General features: G+C 42.2%; 1 protein-coding gene across 1 annotated transcript in view; it reads right to left on the bottom strand.

Moving 5' to 3' along the window:
• Window positions 1-20447, bottom strand: part of LOC118377999 (sodium/potassium/calcium exchanger 3-like) — a 90667-nt gene extending 70220 nt beyond the window's left edge. Inside the window, exons 1-2 of the mRNA XM_052527791.1 lie at window positions 19773-20447; window positions 7445-7579 (exon numbers count right to left, since the gene is read on the bottom strand). Of these exons, the coding sequence (XP_052383751.1) occupies window positions 7445-7579; window positions 19773-19971 (334 nt within the window). The 5' untranslated portion in view covers window positions 19972-20447. The remainder of the gene's footprint in view (window positions 1-7444; window positions 7580-19772) is intronic.
• Between the last annotated feature and the right edge of the window lie 468 nt (window positions 20448-20915).

Genomic DNA, 20915 nt, shown 5'->3' with positions numbered 1-20915 from the left:
ACCAGAAGAAGAGTGAGAACACCCATCTACCTACACTACCAGAAGAAGAGTGAGAACACCCATCTACCTACACTACCAGAAGAAGAGTAAGAACACCCATCTACCTACACTACCAGAAGAGTGAGAACACCCATCTACCTACACTACCAGAAGAAGAGTGAGAACACCCATCTACCTACACTACCAGAAGAGTGAGAACACCCATCTACCTACACTACCAGAAGAGTGAGAACAACCATCTACCTACACTACCAGAAGAAGAGTGAGAACACCCATCTACCTACACTACCAGAAGAGTGAGAACACCCATCTACCTACACTACCAGAAGAGTGAGAACACCCATCTACCTACACTACCAGAAGAGTGTGAACACCCATCTACCTACACTACCAGAAGAAGAGTGAGAACACCCATCTACCTACACTACCAAAAGCCTCTGAAGCCATACCTGTGGCTTGTTCCCTCTCTTCTTTTCTGGCATATTCTATGTCTTTATCTAGTCTCATCCATACATTCTCTCCTTTCCTCCCCTCTCCTCTCCCATTCTCTGCTCTTTTCTCCCGTCCCCTCCCCTCCCCTCCTCTCCTCTCTCTTTCCCCTCCTCTCCTCGCTCTTTCCCCTCCTTTCTCCTTTCCTCATCTTTCCTCTCCTCTCTCCTTTCCCCTCCCTTCCTTTCCTCTCCTCTCTCCTTTGCCCTCCCCTCCCCTCCTCTGCTCTTTTCTCCCATCCCCTCCTCTCCTCTCTCATTTCCCCTCTGCTCCTTCCCCCTCCCCTCCTTTCCTCTCCTCTCCCCCGCTCTTTTCTCCCCTCCTCTGCTCCTCTCTCCTTTCCCCTCCCCTCCGTTCCTCTATCCTTTCGCTCCTCATCTTTCCTCTCATCTCTCCTTTCCCCTCCCTTCCTTTCCTCTCCTCTCTCCTTTGCCCTCCCCTCCCCTCCTCTGCTCTTTTCTCCCATCCCCTCCTCTCCTCTCCAATTTCCCCTCCCCTCCTTCCCCCTCCCCTCCTTTCCTCTCCTCTCCCCCGCTCTTTTCATCTCTCCTTTCCCCTCCCTTCCGTTCCACCTCTCTCCTTTCCTCTCCTCTTCCCTTTCCTCGCCTCTCTCCTTTCCTCACCTCTCTCCTTTCCTCTCCTCTCTCCTTTCGCCTCTCTCGTTTCCTCTCCTCTCTCCTTTCCCCTTTCCTCGCCTCTCTCCTTTCCTCGCCTCTCTCCTTTCCTCTCCTCTCTCCTTTCCTCTCCTCTCTCCTTTCCCCTCCCCTCATTTCTTCTCTCCTTTCCCCTCCTATCCTCTCTCCTTTCCCCTCCCCTCCTTTCCTCTCCTCCCTCCCTCTCCTCTCATCTCTCCTATCTCCTCCCCATTCCCCAAAACAAGCATCAGAAATCAACTCACCCAGCTGGGTCCCCGCAATTAAAATCATCGAAGGTGGGCGTAATGACGGGTTATGGGTAATTTCATGTCTTTCTGGCAGCGTGTGTGTGTTTGTTTGTGTTTGTGTGTGTAATGTGTGTGTGTGTGTGTTAGTGAAATGAGGGGTTCCGTCTGAAGTGCAGGAGCAGCAGGATGTTGGTGGAAGGAACAGAACAATCAGAGAAGCCTTCTGCAGGTACTTCAGGAGAGCTAACGCCGAGCGTCATCAAGGCCTGTACTGTACTGTACACATGTCCATCTCCACTGCTGGGGCAGCAGGGGTACTGGTACTGTACTGTACTGTCCATCTCCACTGCTAGGGCAGCAGGGGTACTGGTACTGCACTGTACTGTCCACATGTCCATCTCCACTGCTGGGGCAGCAGGGGTACTGGTACTGTACTGTACTGTCCACATGTCCATCTCCACTGCTGGGGCAGCAGGGGTACTGGTACTGTACTGTACTGTCCACATGTCCATCTCCACTGCTGGGGCAGCAGGGGTACTGGTACTGTACTGTCCACATGTCCATCTCCACTGCTGGGGCAGCAGGGGTACTGGTACTGTACTGTACTGTCCACATGTCCATCTCCACTGCTGGGGCAGCAGGGGTACTGGTACTGTACTGTCCACATGTCCATCTCCACTGCTGGGGCAGCAGGGGTACTGGTACTGCACTGTACTGTACACATGTCCATCTCCACTGCTGGGGCAGCAGGGGTACTGGTACTGCACTGTACACATATCCATCTCCACTGCTGGGGCAGCAGGGGTACTGGTACTGCACTGTACACATGTCCATCTCCACTGCTGGGGCAGCAGGGGTACTGGTACTGTACTGTACTGTCCACATGTCCATCTCCACTGCTGGGGCAGCAGGGGTACTGGTACTGCACTGTACTGTACACATGTCCATCTCCACTGCTAGGGCAGCAGGGGTACTGGTACTGTACTGTACTGTACACATGTCCATCTCCACTGCTGAGGCAGCAGGGGTACTGGTACTGCACTGTACTGTACACATGTCCATCTCCACTGCTGGGGCAGCAGGGGTACTGGTACTGGTACTGCACTGTACTGTACACATGTCCATCTCCACTGCTGGGGCAGCAGGGGTACTGGTACTGCACTGTACTGTACACATGTCCATCTCCACTGCTGGGGCAGCAGGGGTACTGGTACTGTACTGTACTGTACACATGTCCATCTCCACTGCTGGGGCAGCAGGGGTACTGGTACTGTACTGTACTGTACACATGTCCATCTCCACTGCTGGGGCAGCAGGGGTACTGGTACTGTACTGTCCACATGTCCATCTCCACTGCTGGGGCAGCAGGGGTACTGGTACTGTACTGCACTGTACTGTCCACATGTCCATCTCCACTGCTGGGGCAGCAGGGATACCGGTACTCAGACACGCATACAGGGTGCTCTCTCTCACACGGACAATAACACACACAGACAGACGAAAAAATATGCACTCAAAGACACAAACATTTGCACACACTCTAAATGTATACTAACACACCCACAGACACAAGCAATCATAAACGCAATCATACACCCCCCTCCCAAAAAGCACTTTCTCAAAAGGTCAAATCAACACGACTCACTCTTAACACGCGCACACACACTACATCTATCTTTACCAGGAACACGAAAAGGGGTGAAAGGAGGTAGACTTTTAAGAGAGGTTATTAGTCCAAACTGTGTGTGTGTGTGTGTGTGTGTGTGTGTGTGTGTGTGTGTGTGTGTGTGTGTGTGTGTGTGTGTGTGTGTGTGTGTGTGTGTGTGTGTGTGTGTGTGTGTGTGTGTGTGTGTGTGTGTGTGTGTGTGTGTGTGTGTGTGTATACATATTGAAAGGAGAGGTTATCATTTAGTCCAACCTCTACCTTTACGCCACGCATCACTGGAGTCACCCCAGAGTCTTGGCCTCTTAAACGCTCGCTTTCATTTTAACAAGGAGAAGGAGAGGTGAACTATAATAGGCAGGGAAAGGAGAATAACTTGACCTCCGACCCCTATCTCCCTTTTATAGACCACAAGGGTGACCTTGAGGGAGGAGGATGAGATGGGAGATTGATTGTGGCTATTTTGCTGAATTAGCACACCAGAGAGTGGGGGAAAGGAGGGTGAATGTGGTGGGTAAGGTACATGGTGAAGGGTGTGTGTGGGGGGGATATGACAGCGTGTGTGTGTCATCATTATCTCATAGCTCAAGGTAAGAAAACAAAACAGCAATACAATCCTTCAGTGAAACCCTCTCCATCCACTCTTCCCCTCCCCCCTTCTCCCAAGCTTCAGTTCAACCCATCATTACAACAGAGTTGAATGTCAAATATCCACCATCCATATGGGGCTATAAATAGACACTGGGCTAGATGATGCAGGATAGGCCGGTCTGGAAGATGATGATGATGTGGTACATATGGGGCTATAAATAGACACTGGGCTAGATGATGCAGGATAGGCCGGTCTGGAAGATGATGATGATGTGGTACATATGGGGCTATAAATAGACACTGGGCTAGATGATGCAGGATAGGCCGGTCTGGAAGATGATGATGATGTGGTACATATGGGGCTATAAATAGACACTGGGCTAGATGATGCAGGATAGGCCGGTCTGGAAGATGATGATGATGTGGTACATATGGGGAAGGGATGTGGGATTTTGAAGATGAAAAACATATAAGAGACCTGCTTCAAATTCAGGCAGAAAAAGCCTAAGATTTTAATCACTTTATTAACTCTGTAGGGGAATGCGCTTCTAAACCTGTCAAGTACACTGCTAAGAATAATGGTGCTTAGCAGTTACAGTTGAAGTCAGAAGTTTACATACACCTTAGCCAAACACAGTTAAACTAATTTTTTCACAATTCCTGACATTTAATCCTAATAAAAATTCCCCTGACTGAGGTCAATTATGATCACCACTTTATTTCAAGAATGTGACATGTCAGAATAATAGTAGAGAGAACAATTTATTTCAGCTTTTATTTCTTTCATCACCTTCCCAGTGGGTCAGAGGTTTACAGACACTCAATTAGTATTTCGTCGCATTGCCTTTAAATTGTTTAACTTGGGTCAAATGTTTCAAGTAGCCTTCCACAAGCTTCTCACGATAAGTTGGGTGAATTTTGGGCCATTCCTCCTGACAGAGCTGGTGCAACTGAGTCAGGTTTGTAGGCTTCCCTGTTAGCATATTCTTTTACAGTTCTGCCCACAAATGTTCTATAGGATTGAGGTCAGGGCTTTGTGATGGCCACAAAGACATTTTGACACAACTTTGGAGGTATGCTTGGGGTCATTGTCCATTTGGAAGACCCATTTGCGACCAAGCATTAACATCCTGACTGATGTTTTGAGATGTTTCTTCAATATAGCCGCATACTTTTCCTCCCTCATGAAGCCATCTATTTTGTGAAGAGCACCAGTCCCTCCTCCGGCAAAGCATCCCCACAACCTGATGCTGCCACCCTGTCCTTCACGGGTTGGGATGGTGTTCTTTGGCTTGCAAGCCTCCCCCTTTTTCCTCCAAACATAACAATGGTTATTATGGCCAAACAGTTCTGTTTTTGTTTCTTCAGACCAAAGGACATTTCTCCAATACTTTTGTACCCGTTTCCTCCAGCATCTTCACAAGGTCATTTGCTGTGATTGATTTGTACTTTTTTGCACCAAAGTATGTTAATCTCTAGGAGACAGAACGCGTCTCCTTCCTGAGCGGTATGACAGCTGCGTGGTCCCATGGTGTTTATACTTGCGTACTATTGTTTGTACAGATGAACGTGGTACCTTCAGGCGTTTGTAAATTGCTCCCAAGGATGAACCAGACTTGTGGTGGTCTACAATTGTTATTCTGAAATCTTGTCTGATTTCTTTTGATGTTCCTATGATGTCAAGCAAAGAGGCACTGAGTTTGAAGGTAGGCCTTGAAATACGTCCACAGGTACACCTCCAATTGACTCAAATGATGTCAATTTGCCTATCAGAATCTTCTAAAGCCATGACATGATTTTCTGGAATTTTCCAAAGCTGTTTAAAGGCACAGTCAACTTAGTGTATGCAAACATCTGGTTGAAAAACAAGTTTTAATGACTCCAACCTAAGCGTATGTAAACTTCCAACTTCAACTGTATATATACAGTACCAGTCAAAGTACCAGTCAAAGACACACCTACTCATCCAAGGGTTTTTCTACATTGTATTATAATAGTGAAGACATACAAAACTATGAAATAACACATATGGAATCATGTTGTTACCAAAAAAGTGTTAAACTACATTTTAGATTCTTCAACGTAGCCATCTTTTGTCTTGATGACAGCTTTGCACACTCTTGGCATTCTCAACCAGCTTCATGGGGAATGCTTTTCCAGCAGTCTTAAAGGAGTTCCCACATATGCTGAGCACTTGTTGGATGCTTTTCCTTCACTCTGCGGTCCAACTCATCCCAAACCATCTCAATTGGGTTGAGGACAGGTGAATGTGCAGGCCAGGTCATCTGATGCAGCACTCCATCACTCTCCTTTTTCAAATAGCCCTTACACAGCCTGGAGGTGTTTTGGGTCATTGTCCTGTTGAAAAACAAATGATAGTCCCACTAAGCGTAAACCAGATGGGATGGGGTATTGCTGCAGAATGCTGTGGTAACCATGCTGGTTAAGTGTGCCATGAATTCAAAATAAATCACAGACATTGTCACCAGCAAAGCACCCCCACACCTCCTCCTCCATGCTTCACGGTGGGAACCACACATGCGGACATCATTCGTTCACCTTCTCTGCATCTCACAAAGACACTGCGGTTTGAACCAAAAATCTCAAATTTGGACTCATCAGACCAAAGGACAGATTTCCACCAGTCTAATGTCCATTGCTCATGTTCCTTGGCCCAAATAAGTCTCTTCTTCTTATTGGTGTCTTTCTTTGCAGCAATTGGACCATGAAGGCCTGATTCACGCAGTCATCTCTGGACAGTTGATATTGAGATGTGTCTGTTACTTGAACTCTGTGACTCCGTGAAGCATTCATTTGGACTGCAATTTCTGAGGTGCAGTTAACTTTAACGAACGTATTCTCTGCAGCAGAGGTAACTCTGTGTCTTCCTTTCCTGTGGCAGTCCTCTTGAGAGCCAGTTTCATCATAGCGCTTGATGGTTTTAGTGACTGCACTTGAAGAAACTTTCAAAGTTCTTCAAATTTTCCGGATTGACTGACCTTCATGTCTTAAAGTAATGATGGACTGTCGTTTCTCTTTGCTTATTTGAGCTGTTCTTGCCATAATATGGACCCCTACCTTGTCACAACACAACTGATTGGCTCAAACACATTAAGGAAAGAAATTCTAAATGAATTCCAGGTGACTACCTCATGAAGCTGGTTGAGAGAATGTCAAGTGTGTGCAAAGCTGTCATCAAGGCAAAGGGTGGCTACTTTGAAGAGTAACAAATATAAAATATAAAATAAAGAAAAATCATTGAATGAGTAGGTGTGTCCAAACTTTTGACTAGTACTGTATATATATAGTTGTATTTTTTTGAGGGATTTAACCCTTTGTGGTTCTATACAGCACCATTTCATCTAGCAGTGTGTAACATGTAACTCAAGCATTCTTACACACCATTCACCCATCGACGAGTGCCGGCTTGAACAGTCGAAGTCGCTCGTTGATGATCAGATAAGAGGTCGCCATGGAAACTGGGGACTTTCACTTGTCAGAAAGCTACAGGGTCCCAGAATGTGACCGAGAATAAGTGTGAAAAGTGCTGAAACACCCAGAAAGAACACTACCGTGTGTGTGTGTGTGTGTGTGTGTGTGTGTGTGTGTGTGTGATGTACTGTAGGCTCATGGGAGCCTATCTGACCCAACAGTCTGTTTTACCCCAGTTTGGGAGGACAAGGGGAGATGGGAATAACGGAGGGAGGGAGGGAGAATACGGGGTGCTCTCTTTCTTCCTTCTTTCTCTCTTACCTGGAGTGGGGGGGCAAGAGAGGAAGGGATATGAGAGGTTTCATTTCTTTCTTTCATTTTGTTACCTGGTTCGGTGCAGTTTTTCTTTTCCCCATCCTCTTCCATGCTGCTATTACTGTCCAATGTGTCCACCTCCTGCAGTAGCTTCCTGCCTCCCCATCGCTCATCATCATACGTAGTGGGGCTGGATGTGTCATAACCTACGAGACACAGGTAGAGGAGGCTTGAAACGAGGTAACCAGGGCATGTTCATTAGGGCACATTGTTGCAAAGAATTTTGATCACAAAATAAAAATGATCATTTGTTATTGGACCAGTTCAGTATTACCTCCCGGTTTCTCTCTGTTTTATTCTGTTTTGTCCCTACTTAACACGACCATGATCTACTTTGAAATCAACAAAAAGTCTGAGGAGGATTATTTTGTCAGTGTTGAAGTTATATTTAATCAAGTTATTATGCCCTGAGAAATGAAACGAAGGGAAAGAACTGGGGGCAGAATACATTGTATTGAATCACACAAAATGCCACTTGAATCATGAGTGCACTCTGAATAAAGAACACATCCAGAGGCAAGAACAGGGTACAGGATTCATTCATTTTCTCCTTTGGACAACCCTGAACCCACTCTAACCTTTTCAGCTGGCTGACAGACACAAAAGAGAAATGCTTTGAATCAAAATCAGAAACAGAGGTATTCAAATGTCCTATAGTCAGACCTAGAGGTATGGCTGACCTTTCCACCTGGCATCATCACCTTTGATTCTGTACTCACAAGGCAGGCAGCGGGCCAACATTCAGTGTGTATTCACCTACTCTCACAGACACACACACAGGCCATCCATACACATACACACACACACATATTTACACGCACACACACAGAAATAAGCATATCGCACCGGTGATTAATGTGTCAATGCCTGCAAGGCGTTAAGTGCTTCTCCACTAAGTTCAGAGAACATAACACACACATGCACGCACTTCATGAAGTGGATCATGAATAATCAACATATAATTAATATATATATATATATATATATATTCGGCACGTTGTTTAACAGTTTCACAGAGGCACACAATGGGAAGTGGATAAATGCATTAACTGGAGTGTCATCGTTGGTTTGAACACACACACACACACAGTAGTGTGTGTCCCTGTTGCATTGCGTTGTTCCGTTAACAGGATGCGCACACTGACATAGCAGTGATGCACAAATCATGAGTATGAAATATGAATATTCATATACAAGCACCAAGCCTTCTGTCCCTGTTCTGTAATGAAGATTCAATGGGATATAAGTGACAGTTCACCAAAAGTAAACGTCGACCTCGAATAGCAAGCTGTGTGTTTTAAAGTTAAAGTGCTTTGTATAGAGTAGTAGAGGAAGAGAGTAGGAGTGGACATCTTTTGTCTCTCTCTGTAACCTGGAGAAGTGTTTTTAGTATACCCCTGGGTATTCTGCCCTGATTTCAGCTTAGCTGCAGTATGAAACACCTGAGCTTTACAGCGGTTGTACAGGCAATGCTTCTCTGACACACCTACTCATTCAAGGAATTTTCTTTATTTTTACTATTTTCTCCATTGTCGAACAATAGTGAAGACATCACAACGAAGAAATAACACATATGGAATCATGTAGTAACCAAAAAAGTGTTAAACTATATTTTAGATTGTTCAAAGTAGCCACCTTTTGCCTTGATGACAGCTTTGCACACTCTTGGCATTCTCTCAACCAGCTTCATGATGAATGCTTTTCCAACAGTCATGAAGGAGTTCCCACATATTCTGAGCACTTGTTGGCTGCTTTTCCTTCACTCTGCGGTCCAACTCATTCCAAGCCATCTCAATGGGGTTGAGGTCAGGTGATTGTGGAGACCAGGTCATCTGATGCAGCACTCCATCACTCTCACTGGTCAAATAGCCCTTACACAGCCTGGAGGTGTGTTTTGGGTCATTGTCCCATTGAAAAACAAATGATAGTTCCACTAAGTGGAAACCAGATGGGATGGTGTACCACTGCAGAATTATGTGGTATCCGTGCTGGTTAAGTGTGCCTTGAATTCTAAATAAATCAAAGACACTGTCACCAGCAAAGCACCCCCACACCATCACACCTCCATGCTTCACGGTGGGAACCACACATGCGGAGATCATCCGCTCACCTACTCCACGTCTCACAAACACACAGCGGTTGGAACCAAAAATCTCAAATTTGGACTCATCACACCAAAGGACAGATTTCCACCGGTTTAATGTCCATTGCTCATGTTTCTTGGCCCAAGCAAGTCTCTTCTTATTATTGGTGTCCTTTAGTATTAGTTTCTTTGAAGGAATTCGACCATGAAAGCCTGATTCACGCAGTCTTCTCTGAACAGTTGCTGTTGAGAAGTGTCTGTTACTTGAACTCTGTGAAGCATTTATTTGGGCTGCAATTTCTGAGGCTGGTAACTCTAATGAACTTATCCTCTGCACCAGAGGTAACTCTGGGTCTGTCTTGTGACGGTCCTCATGAGAGACAGTTTCATCACAGAGCCTGATGATTTTGAGACTGCACTTACAGAAACTTTCAAAGTTCTTGACATTTTTTAACTTCATGTCTTAAAGTAATGACAGACTCTTGATTCTCTTTACTCATTTCAGCTGTTCTTGCCATAATATGGACTTGGTATTTAACCAAATAGGGTTTTCTTCTGTCTACCACCCCTAAATTGTCAGAACACAACTGATTGGCTCAAATGCATTAAGAAGGAAAGAAATTCCACAAGGCACACCTGTTAATTGAAATGCATCCATTCCATGCATCCTCATGCATCTGGTTGAGAGAATGCCAAGAGTATGCAAAGCTGTCATCAAGGCAAAGGTGGCTACTTTGAATAATTTGTTTAACACTTGTTTGGTTACTACATGATTCCATGTCTTATTTAATAGTTATGATGTCTTCACTATTATTCTACAATGTAGAAAATAGTAAAAACAATATTTAAAAAATAGAATTAATAGGTGTGTCCAAACTTTTGACTGGTACTGTAAATATACATATTTTATTTATGTTTTGTTGTTTCTCTGTAATACTACTAGCCACCTAGTAGCAATTTTATGAAGTTGGCTTTAGCTAACCCAACTGCATAACTAGCTACCAAGAAGCCATTTCAGCAATCAATGATGTTGGAGTAGCTAGCTTGTCAAACTATCTTAGCTGGCATGCCATGCTGGCAAGGTTGGTAGACTTGAAAAAGACAAGCAATTGCTAAATGTACTGAAAAAGACTTACATTACTTCCAATATTTTACCCAGATTTTAGCAGAGAAGCATATTTAGCTTCTATAAAAACAAAAATAGAATTAAGCATAATGATTATGGCTCTAGATCAGGGGTTGGAAACGATTCAGGGAAAAGAACCGAAAGCCGAAAAAAAATGAAATTATTTGAGGAACAGAACCAAAAGTAATCTATACTGTTCCGGGAACAGAACCGTTATTTTAAAAGCATGGGAACCGATTAAGAATGTTCCTTAAATGTTCCAGGCATTTTTTTCCAGTCCCACAAAAACAAACAAACAACATTACACAACATTACATAGGTTACTGTAGTCTACTGACAACGTTACATAGGTTACTGTAGCCTACTGACGACATTACATAGGTTACTGTAGCCTACTGACGACATTATATAGGTTACTGTAGCCTACTGATGACATTACATAGGTTACTGTAGCCTACTGACAACATTACATAGGTTACTGTAGCCTACTGACGACATTATATAGGTTACTGTAGCCTACTGACAACATTACATAGGTTACTGCAGCCTTCTGACAACATTACATACGTTACTGTAGCCTACTGACGACATTATATAGGTTACTGTAGCCTGCTGACAACATTACATAGGTTACTGCAGCCTTCTGACAACATTACATAGGTTACTGTAGCCTGCTGACAACATTACATAGGTTACTGTAGCCTGCTGACAACAGCACATAGGTTACTGCAGCCTTCTGACAACATTACATAGGTTACTGTAGCCTGCTGACAACATTACATAGGTTACTGTCATCTACTGACAACATTACATAGGTTACTGTAGTCTACTGACAACGTTACATAGGTTACTGTAGCCTTCTGACCATGTTACATAGGTTACTGTAGCCTACTGACAACATTACATAGGTTACTGTAGTCTACTGACAACGTTACATAGGTTACTGTAGTCTACTGACGACATTACATAGGTTACTGTACTCTACTGACAACATTACATAGGTTACTGTAGTCTACTGACAACATTATAGGTTACTGTAGTCTACTGACAACATTACATAGGTTACTGTAGCCTACTGACAACATTACATAAGTTACTGTAGTCTACTGACAACATTGCATAGGTTACTGTAGTCTACTGACAACATTACATTGGTTACTGTAGCCTACTGACAACATTACATAGGTTACTGTAGTCTACTGATGATGTTACATAGGTTACTGTAGCCTACTGACAACATTACATTGGTTACTGTAGTCTACTGACAACATTACATAGGTTAATGTAGTCTACTGACAACATTACATTGGTTACTATAGCCTACTGACAACATTACATAGGTTACTGTAGCCTACTGACAACATTACATTGGTTACTGTAGCCTACTGACAACATTACATAGGTTACTGTAGTCTACTGATGATGTTACATAGGTTACTGTAGCCTACTGACAACATTACATAGGTTACTGTAGTCTACTGACAACATTACATAGGTTACTGTAGTCTACTGACAACATTACATAGGTTACTGTAGCCTACTGACAACATTACATAGGTTACTGTAGCCTACTGACAACATTACATAGGTTACTGTAGCCTACTGACAACATTACATAGGTTACTGTAGCCTACTGACAACATTACATAGGTTACTGTAGTCTACTGACAACATTACATAGGTTACTGTAGCCTGCTGACAACATTACATAGGTTACTGTAGCCTACTGATGATGTTACATAGGTTACTGTAGCCTGCTGACAACATTACATGGGTTACTGTAGCCTACTGACAACATTACATAGGTTACTGTAGCCTACTGACAACATTACATAGGTTACTGTAGCCTACTGACAACATTACATAGGTTACTGTAGCCTACTGACAACATTACATAGGTTACTGTAGCCTACTGACAACATTACATAGGTTACTGTAGTCTACTGACAACATTGCATAGGTTGCTGTAGCCTACTGACAACATTACATAGGTTACTGTAGTCTACTGACAACATTGCATAGGTTGCTGTAGCCTACTGACAACATTACATAGGTTACTGTAGCCTACTGACAACATTACATAGGTTACTGTATTCTACTGACAACATTACATAGGTTACTGTAGCCTACTGACAACATTACATAGGTTACTGTAGCCTACTGACGATGTTACATAGGTTACTGTAGTCTACTGACAACATTACATAGGTTACTGTAGTCTACTGACAACATTACATAGGTTACTGTAGCCTACTGACAACATTACATAGGTTACTGTAGCCTACTGACGATGTTACATAGGTTACTGTAGCCTACTGACGATGTTACATTGGTTACTGTAGCCTACTGTAGCCTACTGACGATGGTACATTGGTTACTGTAGCCTACTGACAACATTACATAGGTTACTGTAGCCTACTGACGATGTTACATAGGTTACTGTAGCCTACTGACGATGTTACATAGGTTACTGTAGCCTACTGACAACATTACATAGGTTACTGTAGTCTACTGACAACATTACATAGGTTACTGTAGTCTACTGACAACATTACATAGGTTACTGTAGCCTCTACATTACATAGGTTAATGTAGTCTACTTACATAGGTTACTGTAGCCTACTGACAACATTACATAGGTTACTGTAGCCTACTGACAACATTACATAGGTTACTGTAGTCTACTGATGACGTTACATTGGTTACTGTAGCCTACTGACAACATTACATAGGTTACTGTAGTCTACTGACAACATTACATTGGTTACTGTAGCCTTCTGATGACGTTACATAGCTTACTGTAGCCTACTGACAACATTACATAGGTTACTGTAGTCTACTGACAACATTACATATGTTACTGTAGTCTACTGACAACATTACATAGGTTACTGTAGTCTACTGATGACGTTACATAGGTTACTGTAGCCTACTGACAACATTACATAGGTTACTGTAGTCTACTGACAACATTACATAGGTTACTGTAGTCTACTGACAACATTACATAGGTTACTGTAGCCTAATGGCAACATTACATAGGTTACTGTCATCTACTGACAACATTACATAGGTTACTGTAGTCTACTGACAACATTACATAGGTTACTGTAGTCTACTGACAACATTACATTGGTTACTGTAGTCTACTGACAACATTACATAGGTTACTGTAGTCTACTGACAACATTACATAGGTTACTGTAGCCTACTGACGATGTTACATAGGTTACTGTAGTCTACTGACGAGATTACATAGGTTACTGTAGTCTACTGACAACATTACATAGGTTACTGTAGTCTACTGACAACATTACATAGGTTACTGTAGCCTACTGACAACATTACATAGGTTACTGTAGCCCCCTGACGATGTTACATAGGTTACTGTAGTCTACTGACAACATTACATAGGTTACTGTAGTCTACTGACAACATTACACAGGGTACTGTATTCTACTGACAACATTACACAGGGTACTGTATTCTACTGACAACATTACATAGGTTACTGTAGTCTACTGACAACATTACATAGGTTACTGTAGTCTACTGACAACATTACATAGGTTACTGTAGTCTACTGACAACATTACACAGGGTACTGTATTCTACTGACAACATTACATAGGTTGCTGTAGTCTACTGACTACATTACATAGGTTACTGTAGCCTACTGACAACATTACATAGGTTACTGTAGTCTACTGACAACATTACATAGGTTACTGTATTCTACTGACAACGTTACATAGGTTACTGTAGCCTTCTGACCATGTTACATAGGTTACTGTAGCCTACTGACGACATTACATAGGTTACTGTAGCCTTCTAACCATGTTACATAGGTTACTGTAGCCTTCTGACCATGTTACATAGGTTACTGTAGCCTACTGACGACATTACATAGGTTACTGTAGCCTTCTAACCATGTTACATAGGTTACTGTAGCCTTCTGACCATGCTACATAGGTTACTGTAGCCTTCTAACCATGTTACATAGGTTACTGTAGTCTACTGACAACATTACACAGGGTACTGTATTCTACTGACAACATTACATAGGTTGCTGTAGTCTACTGACTACATTACATAGGTTACTGTAGCCTACTGACAACGTTACATAGGTTACTGTAGTCTACTGACAACATTACATAGGTTACTGTAGCCTACTGACAACGTTACATAGGTTACTGTAGCCTACTGACAACGTTACATAGGTTACTGTGACAACGTTCATAGGTTACTGAGCCTACTGACAACGTTACATAGGTTACTGTACTGACAACGTTACATAGGTTACTGACTAACCATGTTACATAGGTTACTGTAGTCTACTGACAACATTACATAGGTTACTGTAGCCTACTGACAACATTACATAGGTTACTGTAGTCTACTGACAACATTACATAGGTTACTGTAGTCTACTGACAACATTACACAGGGTACTGTATTCTACTGACAACATTACATAGGTTGCTGTAGTCTACTGACTACATTACATAGGTTACTGTAGCCTACTGACAACATTACATAGGTTACTGTAGTCTACTGACAACATTACATAGGTTACTGTATTCTACTGACAACGTTACATAGGTTACTGTAGCCTTCTGACCATGTTACATAGGTTACTGTAGCCTACTGACGACATTACATAGGTTACTGTAGCCTTCTAACCATGTTACATAGGTTACTGTAGCCTTCTGACCATGTTACATAGGTTACTGTAGCCTACTGACGACATTACATAGGTTACTGTAGCCTTCTAACCATGTTACATAGGTTACTGTAGCCTTCTGACCATGCTACATAGGTTACTGTAGCCTTCTAACCATGTTACATAGGTTACTGTAGTCTACTGACAACATTACACAGGGTACTGTATTCTACTGACAACATTACATAGGTTGCTGTAGTCTACTGACTACATTACATAGGTTACTGTAGCCTACTGACAACGTTACATAGGTTACTGTAGTCTACTGACAACATTACATAGGTTACTGTAGCCTACTGACAACGTTACATAGGTTACTGTAGCCTACTGACAACGTTACATAGGTTACTGTAGCCTACTGACAACGTTACATAGGTTACTGTAGCCTACTGACAACGTTACATAGGTTACTGTAGCCTTCTAACCATGTTACATAGGTTACTGTAGCCTACTGACAACGTTACATAGGTTACTGTAGCCTACTGACAACGTTACATAGGTTACTGTAGCCTACTGACAACGTTACATAGGTTACTGTAGCCTACTGACAACGTTACATAGGTTACTGTAGCCTTCTAACCATGTTACATAGGTTACTGTAGCCTACTGACAACATTACATAGGTTACTGTAGCCTACTGACAACATTACATAGGTTACTGTAGTCTACTGACAACATTACATAGGTTACTGTAGTCTATTGACAACATTACATAGGTTACTGTAGCCTACTGACAACATTACATAGGTTAATGTAGCCTACTGACAACATTACATAGGTTACTGTAGTCTACTGATGACGTTACATAGGTTACTGTAGTCTACTGACAACATTACATAGGTTACTGTAGCCTTCTGATGACGTTACATAGCTTACTGTAGCCTACTGACAACATTACATAGGTTACTGTAGTCTACTGACAACATTACATAGGTTACTGTAGTCTACTGACAACATTACATAGGTTACTGTAGTCTACTGATGACGTTACATAGGTTACTGTAGCCTACTGACAACATTACATAGGTTACTGTAGTCTACTGATGACGTTACATAGGTTACTGTAGCCTACTGACAACATTACATAGGTTACTGTAGCCTACTGACAACATTACATAGGTTACTGTAGTCTACTGATGACGTTACATAGGTTACTGTAGCCTACTGACAACATTACATAGGTTACTGTAGTCTACTGACAACATTACATAGGTTACTGTAGCCTTCTGATGACGTTACATAGCTTACTGTAGCCTACTGACAACATTAAATAGGTTACTGTAGTCTACTGACAACATTACATAGGTTACTGTAGTCTACTGACAACATTACATAGGTTACTGTAGTCTACTGACAACATTACATAGGTTACTGTAGCCTACTGGCAACATTACATAGGTTACTGTAGCCTACTGACGATGTTACATAGGTTACTGTAGTCTACTGACGAGATTACATAGGTTACTGTAGTCTACTGACAACATTACATAGGTTACTGTAGTCTACTGACAATATTACATAGGTTACTGTAGCCTACTGACAACATTACATAGGTTACTGTAGCCCCCTGACGATGTTACATAGGTTACTGTAGTCTACTGACAACATTACATAGGTTACTGTAGTCTACTGACAACATTACATAGGTTACTGTAGTCTACTGACAACATTACATAGGTTACTGTAGCCTACTGACGATGTTACATAGGTTACTGTATTCTACTGACAACATTACATAGGTTACTGTATTCTACTGACAACGTTACATAGGTTACTGTAGCCTTCTGACCATGTTACATAGGTTACTGTAGCCTACTGACGACATTACATAGGTTACTGTAGCCTTCTAACCATGTTACATAGGTTACTGTAGCCTTCTGACCATGTTACATAGGTTACTGTAGCCTACTGACGACATTACATAGGTTACTGTAGCCTTCTAACCATGTTACATAGGTTACTGTAGCCTTCTGACCATGCTACATAGGTTACTGTAGCCTTCTGACCATGTTACATAGGTTACTGTAGCCTTCTAACCATGTTACATAGGTTACTGTAGCCTACTGACAACGTTACATAGGTTACTGTAGCCTACTGACAACGTTACATAGGTTACTGTAGCCTACTGACAACATTACATAGGTTACTGTAGCCTACTGACAACATTACATAGGTTACTGTAGTCTACTGACAACATTACATAGGTTACTGTAGTCTACTGACAACATTACATAGGTTACTGTAGTCTACTGACAACATTACATAGGTTACTGTAGTCTACTGACAACATTACATAGGTTACTGTAGTCTACTGACAACATTACATAGGTTACTGTCATCTACTGACAACATTACATAGGTTACTGTAGCCTACTGACAATATTACATAGGTTACTGTAGTCTACTGACAACATTACATAGGTTACTGTAGTCTACTGACAACATTACATAGGTTACTGTAGTCTACTGACAACATTACATAGGTTACTGTAGCCTACTGACAACATTACATAGGTTACTGTAGTCTACTGACAACATTACATAGGTTACTGAAGTCTACTGACAACATTACATAGGTTACTGTAGTCTACTGACAACATTACATAGGTTACTGTAGTCTAGTGACAACATTACATAGGTTACTGTAGCCTACTGACGATGTTACATAGGTTACTGTAGTCTACTGACGAGATTACATAGGTTACTGTAGTCTACTGACAACATTACATAGGTTATTGTAGCCTACGGACAACATTACATAGGTTACTGTAGCCTACTGACGATGTTACATAGGTTACTGTAGCCTACTGACGACATTACATAGGTTACTGTAGCCTACTGACAACGTTACATAGGTTACTGTAGCCTTCTAACCATGTTACATAGGTTACTGTAGCCTACTGACAACGTTACATAGGTTACTGTATGTAGCCTACTGACAACGTTACATAGGTTACTGTAGCCTACTGACAACATTACATAGGTTACTGTAGCCTACTGACAACATTACATGGGTTACTGTAGCCTTCTAACCATGTTACATAGGTTACTGTAGCCTACTGACAACGTTACATAGGTTACTGTAGCCTACTGACAACGTTACATAGGTTACTGTAGCCTTCTAACCATGTTACATAGGTTACTGTAGCCTACTGACAACGTTGCATAGGTTACTGTAGCCTACTGACAACGTTACATAGGTTACTGTAGCCTTCTAACCATGTTACATAGGTTACTGTAGCCTACTGACAACGTTACATAGGTTACTGTAGCCTTCTAACCATGTTACATAGGTTACTGTAGCCTACTGACAACGTTACATAGGTTACTGTAGCCTTCTAACCATGTTACATAGGTTACTGTAGCCTACTGACAACGTTACATAGGTTACTGTAGCCTTCTAACCATGTTACATAGGTTACTGCAGCCTACTGACAACGTTACAAGCATAATTCAGAAATTAGGGAAAGATGGTTAATTCGAGAAGAATGGATGGACATTTCACACGCTAGACGTGTTTTTATTCTAGTGCTGCCCTGTACACACAAGCGTGTTAGCTAGCTAGCTAACGTTTGCGGTGGTCCAACTTTAAACCAACTCGGAAGTTCAATGACATTAAAAGTGTCTTTGTAGAAGCCACTCCACCGTAGGTATAATTATTTGGGCTTAATTCAGATAATGAATGTCATAACAAGATGCCCACTGATTCAATCCAAGCTTCCTCCTCAGATTTTTTAGTTGCATATTGCACTCTACACTGTGACTGGCAGCACAGTGTGCGTTTGTCTTTCATTATGATTAAACCAAATACAATTTGCTCTGAATAACTTTCCTATACAGATTCAATCGCTTAACCACTCCCCAGCAAACTGCTCTATGTGCACCTTTTGGTGAAGAAATGTATGGTCGAGCTAAATGTAAAAAAATATATATATATTTCAGAGGTTTAAAAAGAAACAGAAAGGAACGCCATGAACTATTACTTTTTGGGGGGGTTCGAACTGGTTCTGAACTTTATTATGCCGGTCAGAACAGTGTAATGGAACGAAAAAAACAATTGTTCTGTTCACAACGAAACCCTTGGAAAATGTATTTGGTTCCAACCCCTGCTCAACAGTGCAGGAAAAAAACTGTTCAGCTGTTTCAAAAATGACCACACACACACCAGCCATCCTCACATACTTTGTGCCCCCTCAGATTTTGGGGGTGCATGACACCCCTGACCACACTCCAGTCCAGTTCAGAAATGTGCAAAAACGAGAACAACTCAAAAGTAGCCTCCAGTTTAAACACAATTAGCATGATGTGCAAAATCAATGTAACATTGTATTATTACAAAACACAGTAACATCCCACTTCAGCATTCCATCCCTCAACAGGGGGGTAAGTTGATAGGCCTACCCTCACCTGAATTTTCTGCTAGGTAGGAGAACCCCTTGACGAAGAGAAGCATCCCTCCCAACAAGCATATTTGGATCAAAACCAACTCCCTTCGCTTTTTCCGTCTCGCTTTGATCTTTTTCTGGTTCAGCATCACTTGTGGCGGGCGATTCCGGGGTCGGACTCCGGCTGGAGACATCCTTTCCGCGGCTTCTTCCTCGTCCATGTTGACGCCGGAGTGAAATGAGCAGCAAAGCTCTCTGAGGGAATTTTACACGAACGGATATAACGTGGGGGAACGGTGTGAGGGGGGGTGTAAGGTAAAAGTTTCAAGTCGGTATCGTTGGAAAGTCGCGAGTGTTGAGGTGTGGACTGAAAGGTTTGTTTTCCTTTTGAAGTGCCAGGGCGTCTTGCTTCTATGTCATATTACATTTTTATTCCACGCAATAGTAGGACAGGCTGCGGGAGCGCTCCATAGATGCGACAGTGGCGGCTCGGGCGCGCAACGCGAGATTGCTCACTGATGTGTATGGTGATGTGATTGTAGGATGCTGTGTCCGACAAGAGAGAGAGAGCGAGAGAGAACGGTTTGATCAAACGTGCAAGCTGTTTTGACGTAGAAATTGCCTAGAGACCGTGAGAGTATAACATTTAAAAAATGTTCGAGGCTCAGTACACTGCCTATCACTACCCTCTTCTTGGAAAGGTTTTTTGCATGATGTTGGCATTAATACATGATAGCTGAATTACATACATTTACATCAATACACAGTTGAAGTTGGAAGTTTACATACACCTTAGCCAAATACATTTAAACTCAGTTTTTCACAATTCCTGACATTTCATACTAGTAAAAATTCAGTTAGGATCACCACTTTATTTCAAGAATGTGAAATGTCAGAATAATAGTAGAGAGAATAATTTATTTCATATTTTTATATATATATGATTTTACCTTTATTTAACTAGGCAAGACAGTTAAGAACAAATTCTTATTTTCAATGACGGTCTAGGAACATTGTGTTAACTGCCTTGTTCAGGGGCAGAACGACAGATTAGGGATTCGATCTTGTCAGCTCAGGGATTCGAACTTGCAACCTTTCGGTTACTAGTCCACCACTCTAACCACTAGGCTACCTGCCGTCCCATCACATTCGCAGTGGGTCCCAT

The sequence above is a fragment of the Oncorhynchus keta genome, chromosome 10 (genome assembly GCF_023373465.1).
Source record: "Oncorhynchus keta strain PuntledgeMale-10-30-2019 chromosome 10, Oket_V2, whole genome shotgun sequence".
In the NCBI taxonomy this organism is placed as follows: domain Eukaryota; kingdom Metazoa; phylum Chordata; class Actinopteri; order Salmoniformes; family Salmonidae; genus Oncorhynchus; species Oncorhynchus keta.
This window is presented reverse-complemented; position numbering and strand designations above follow the sequence as displayed.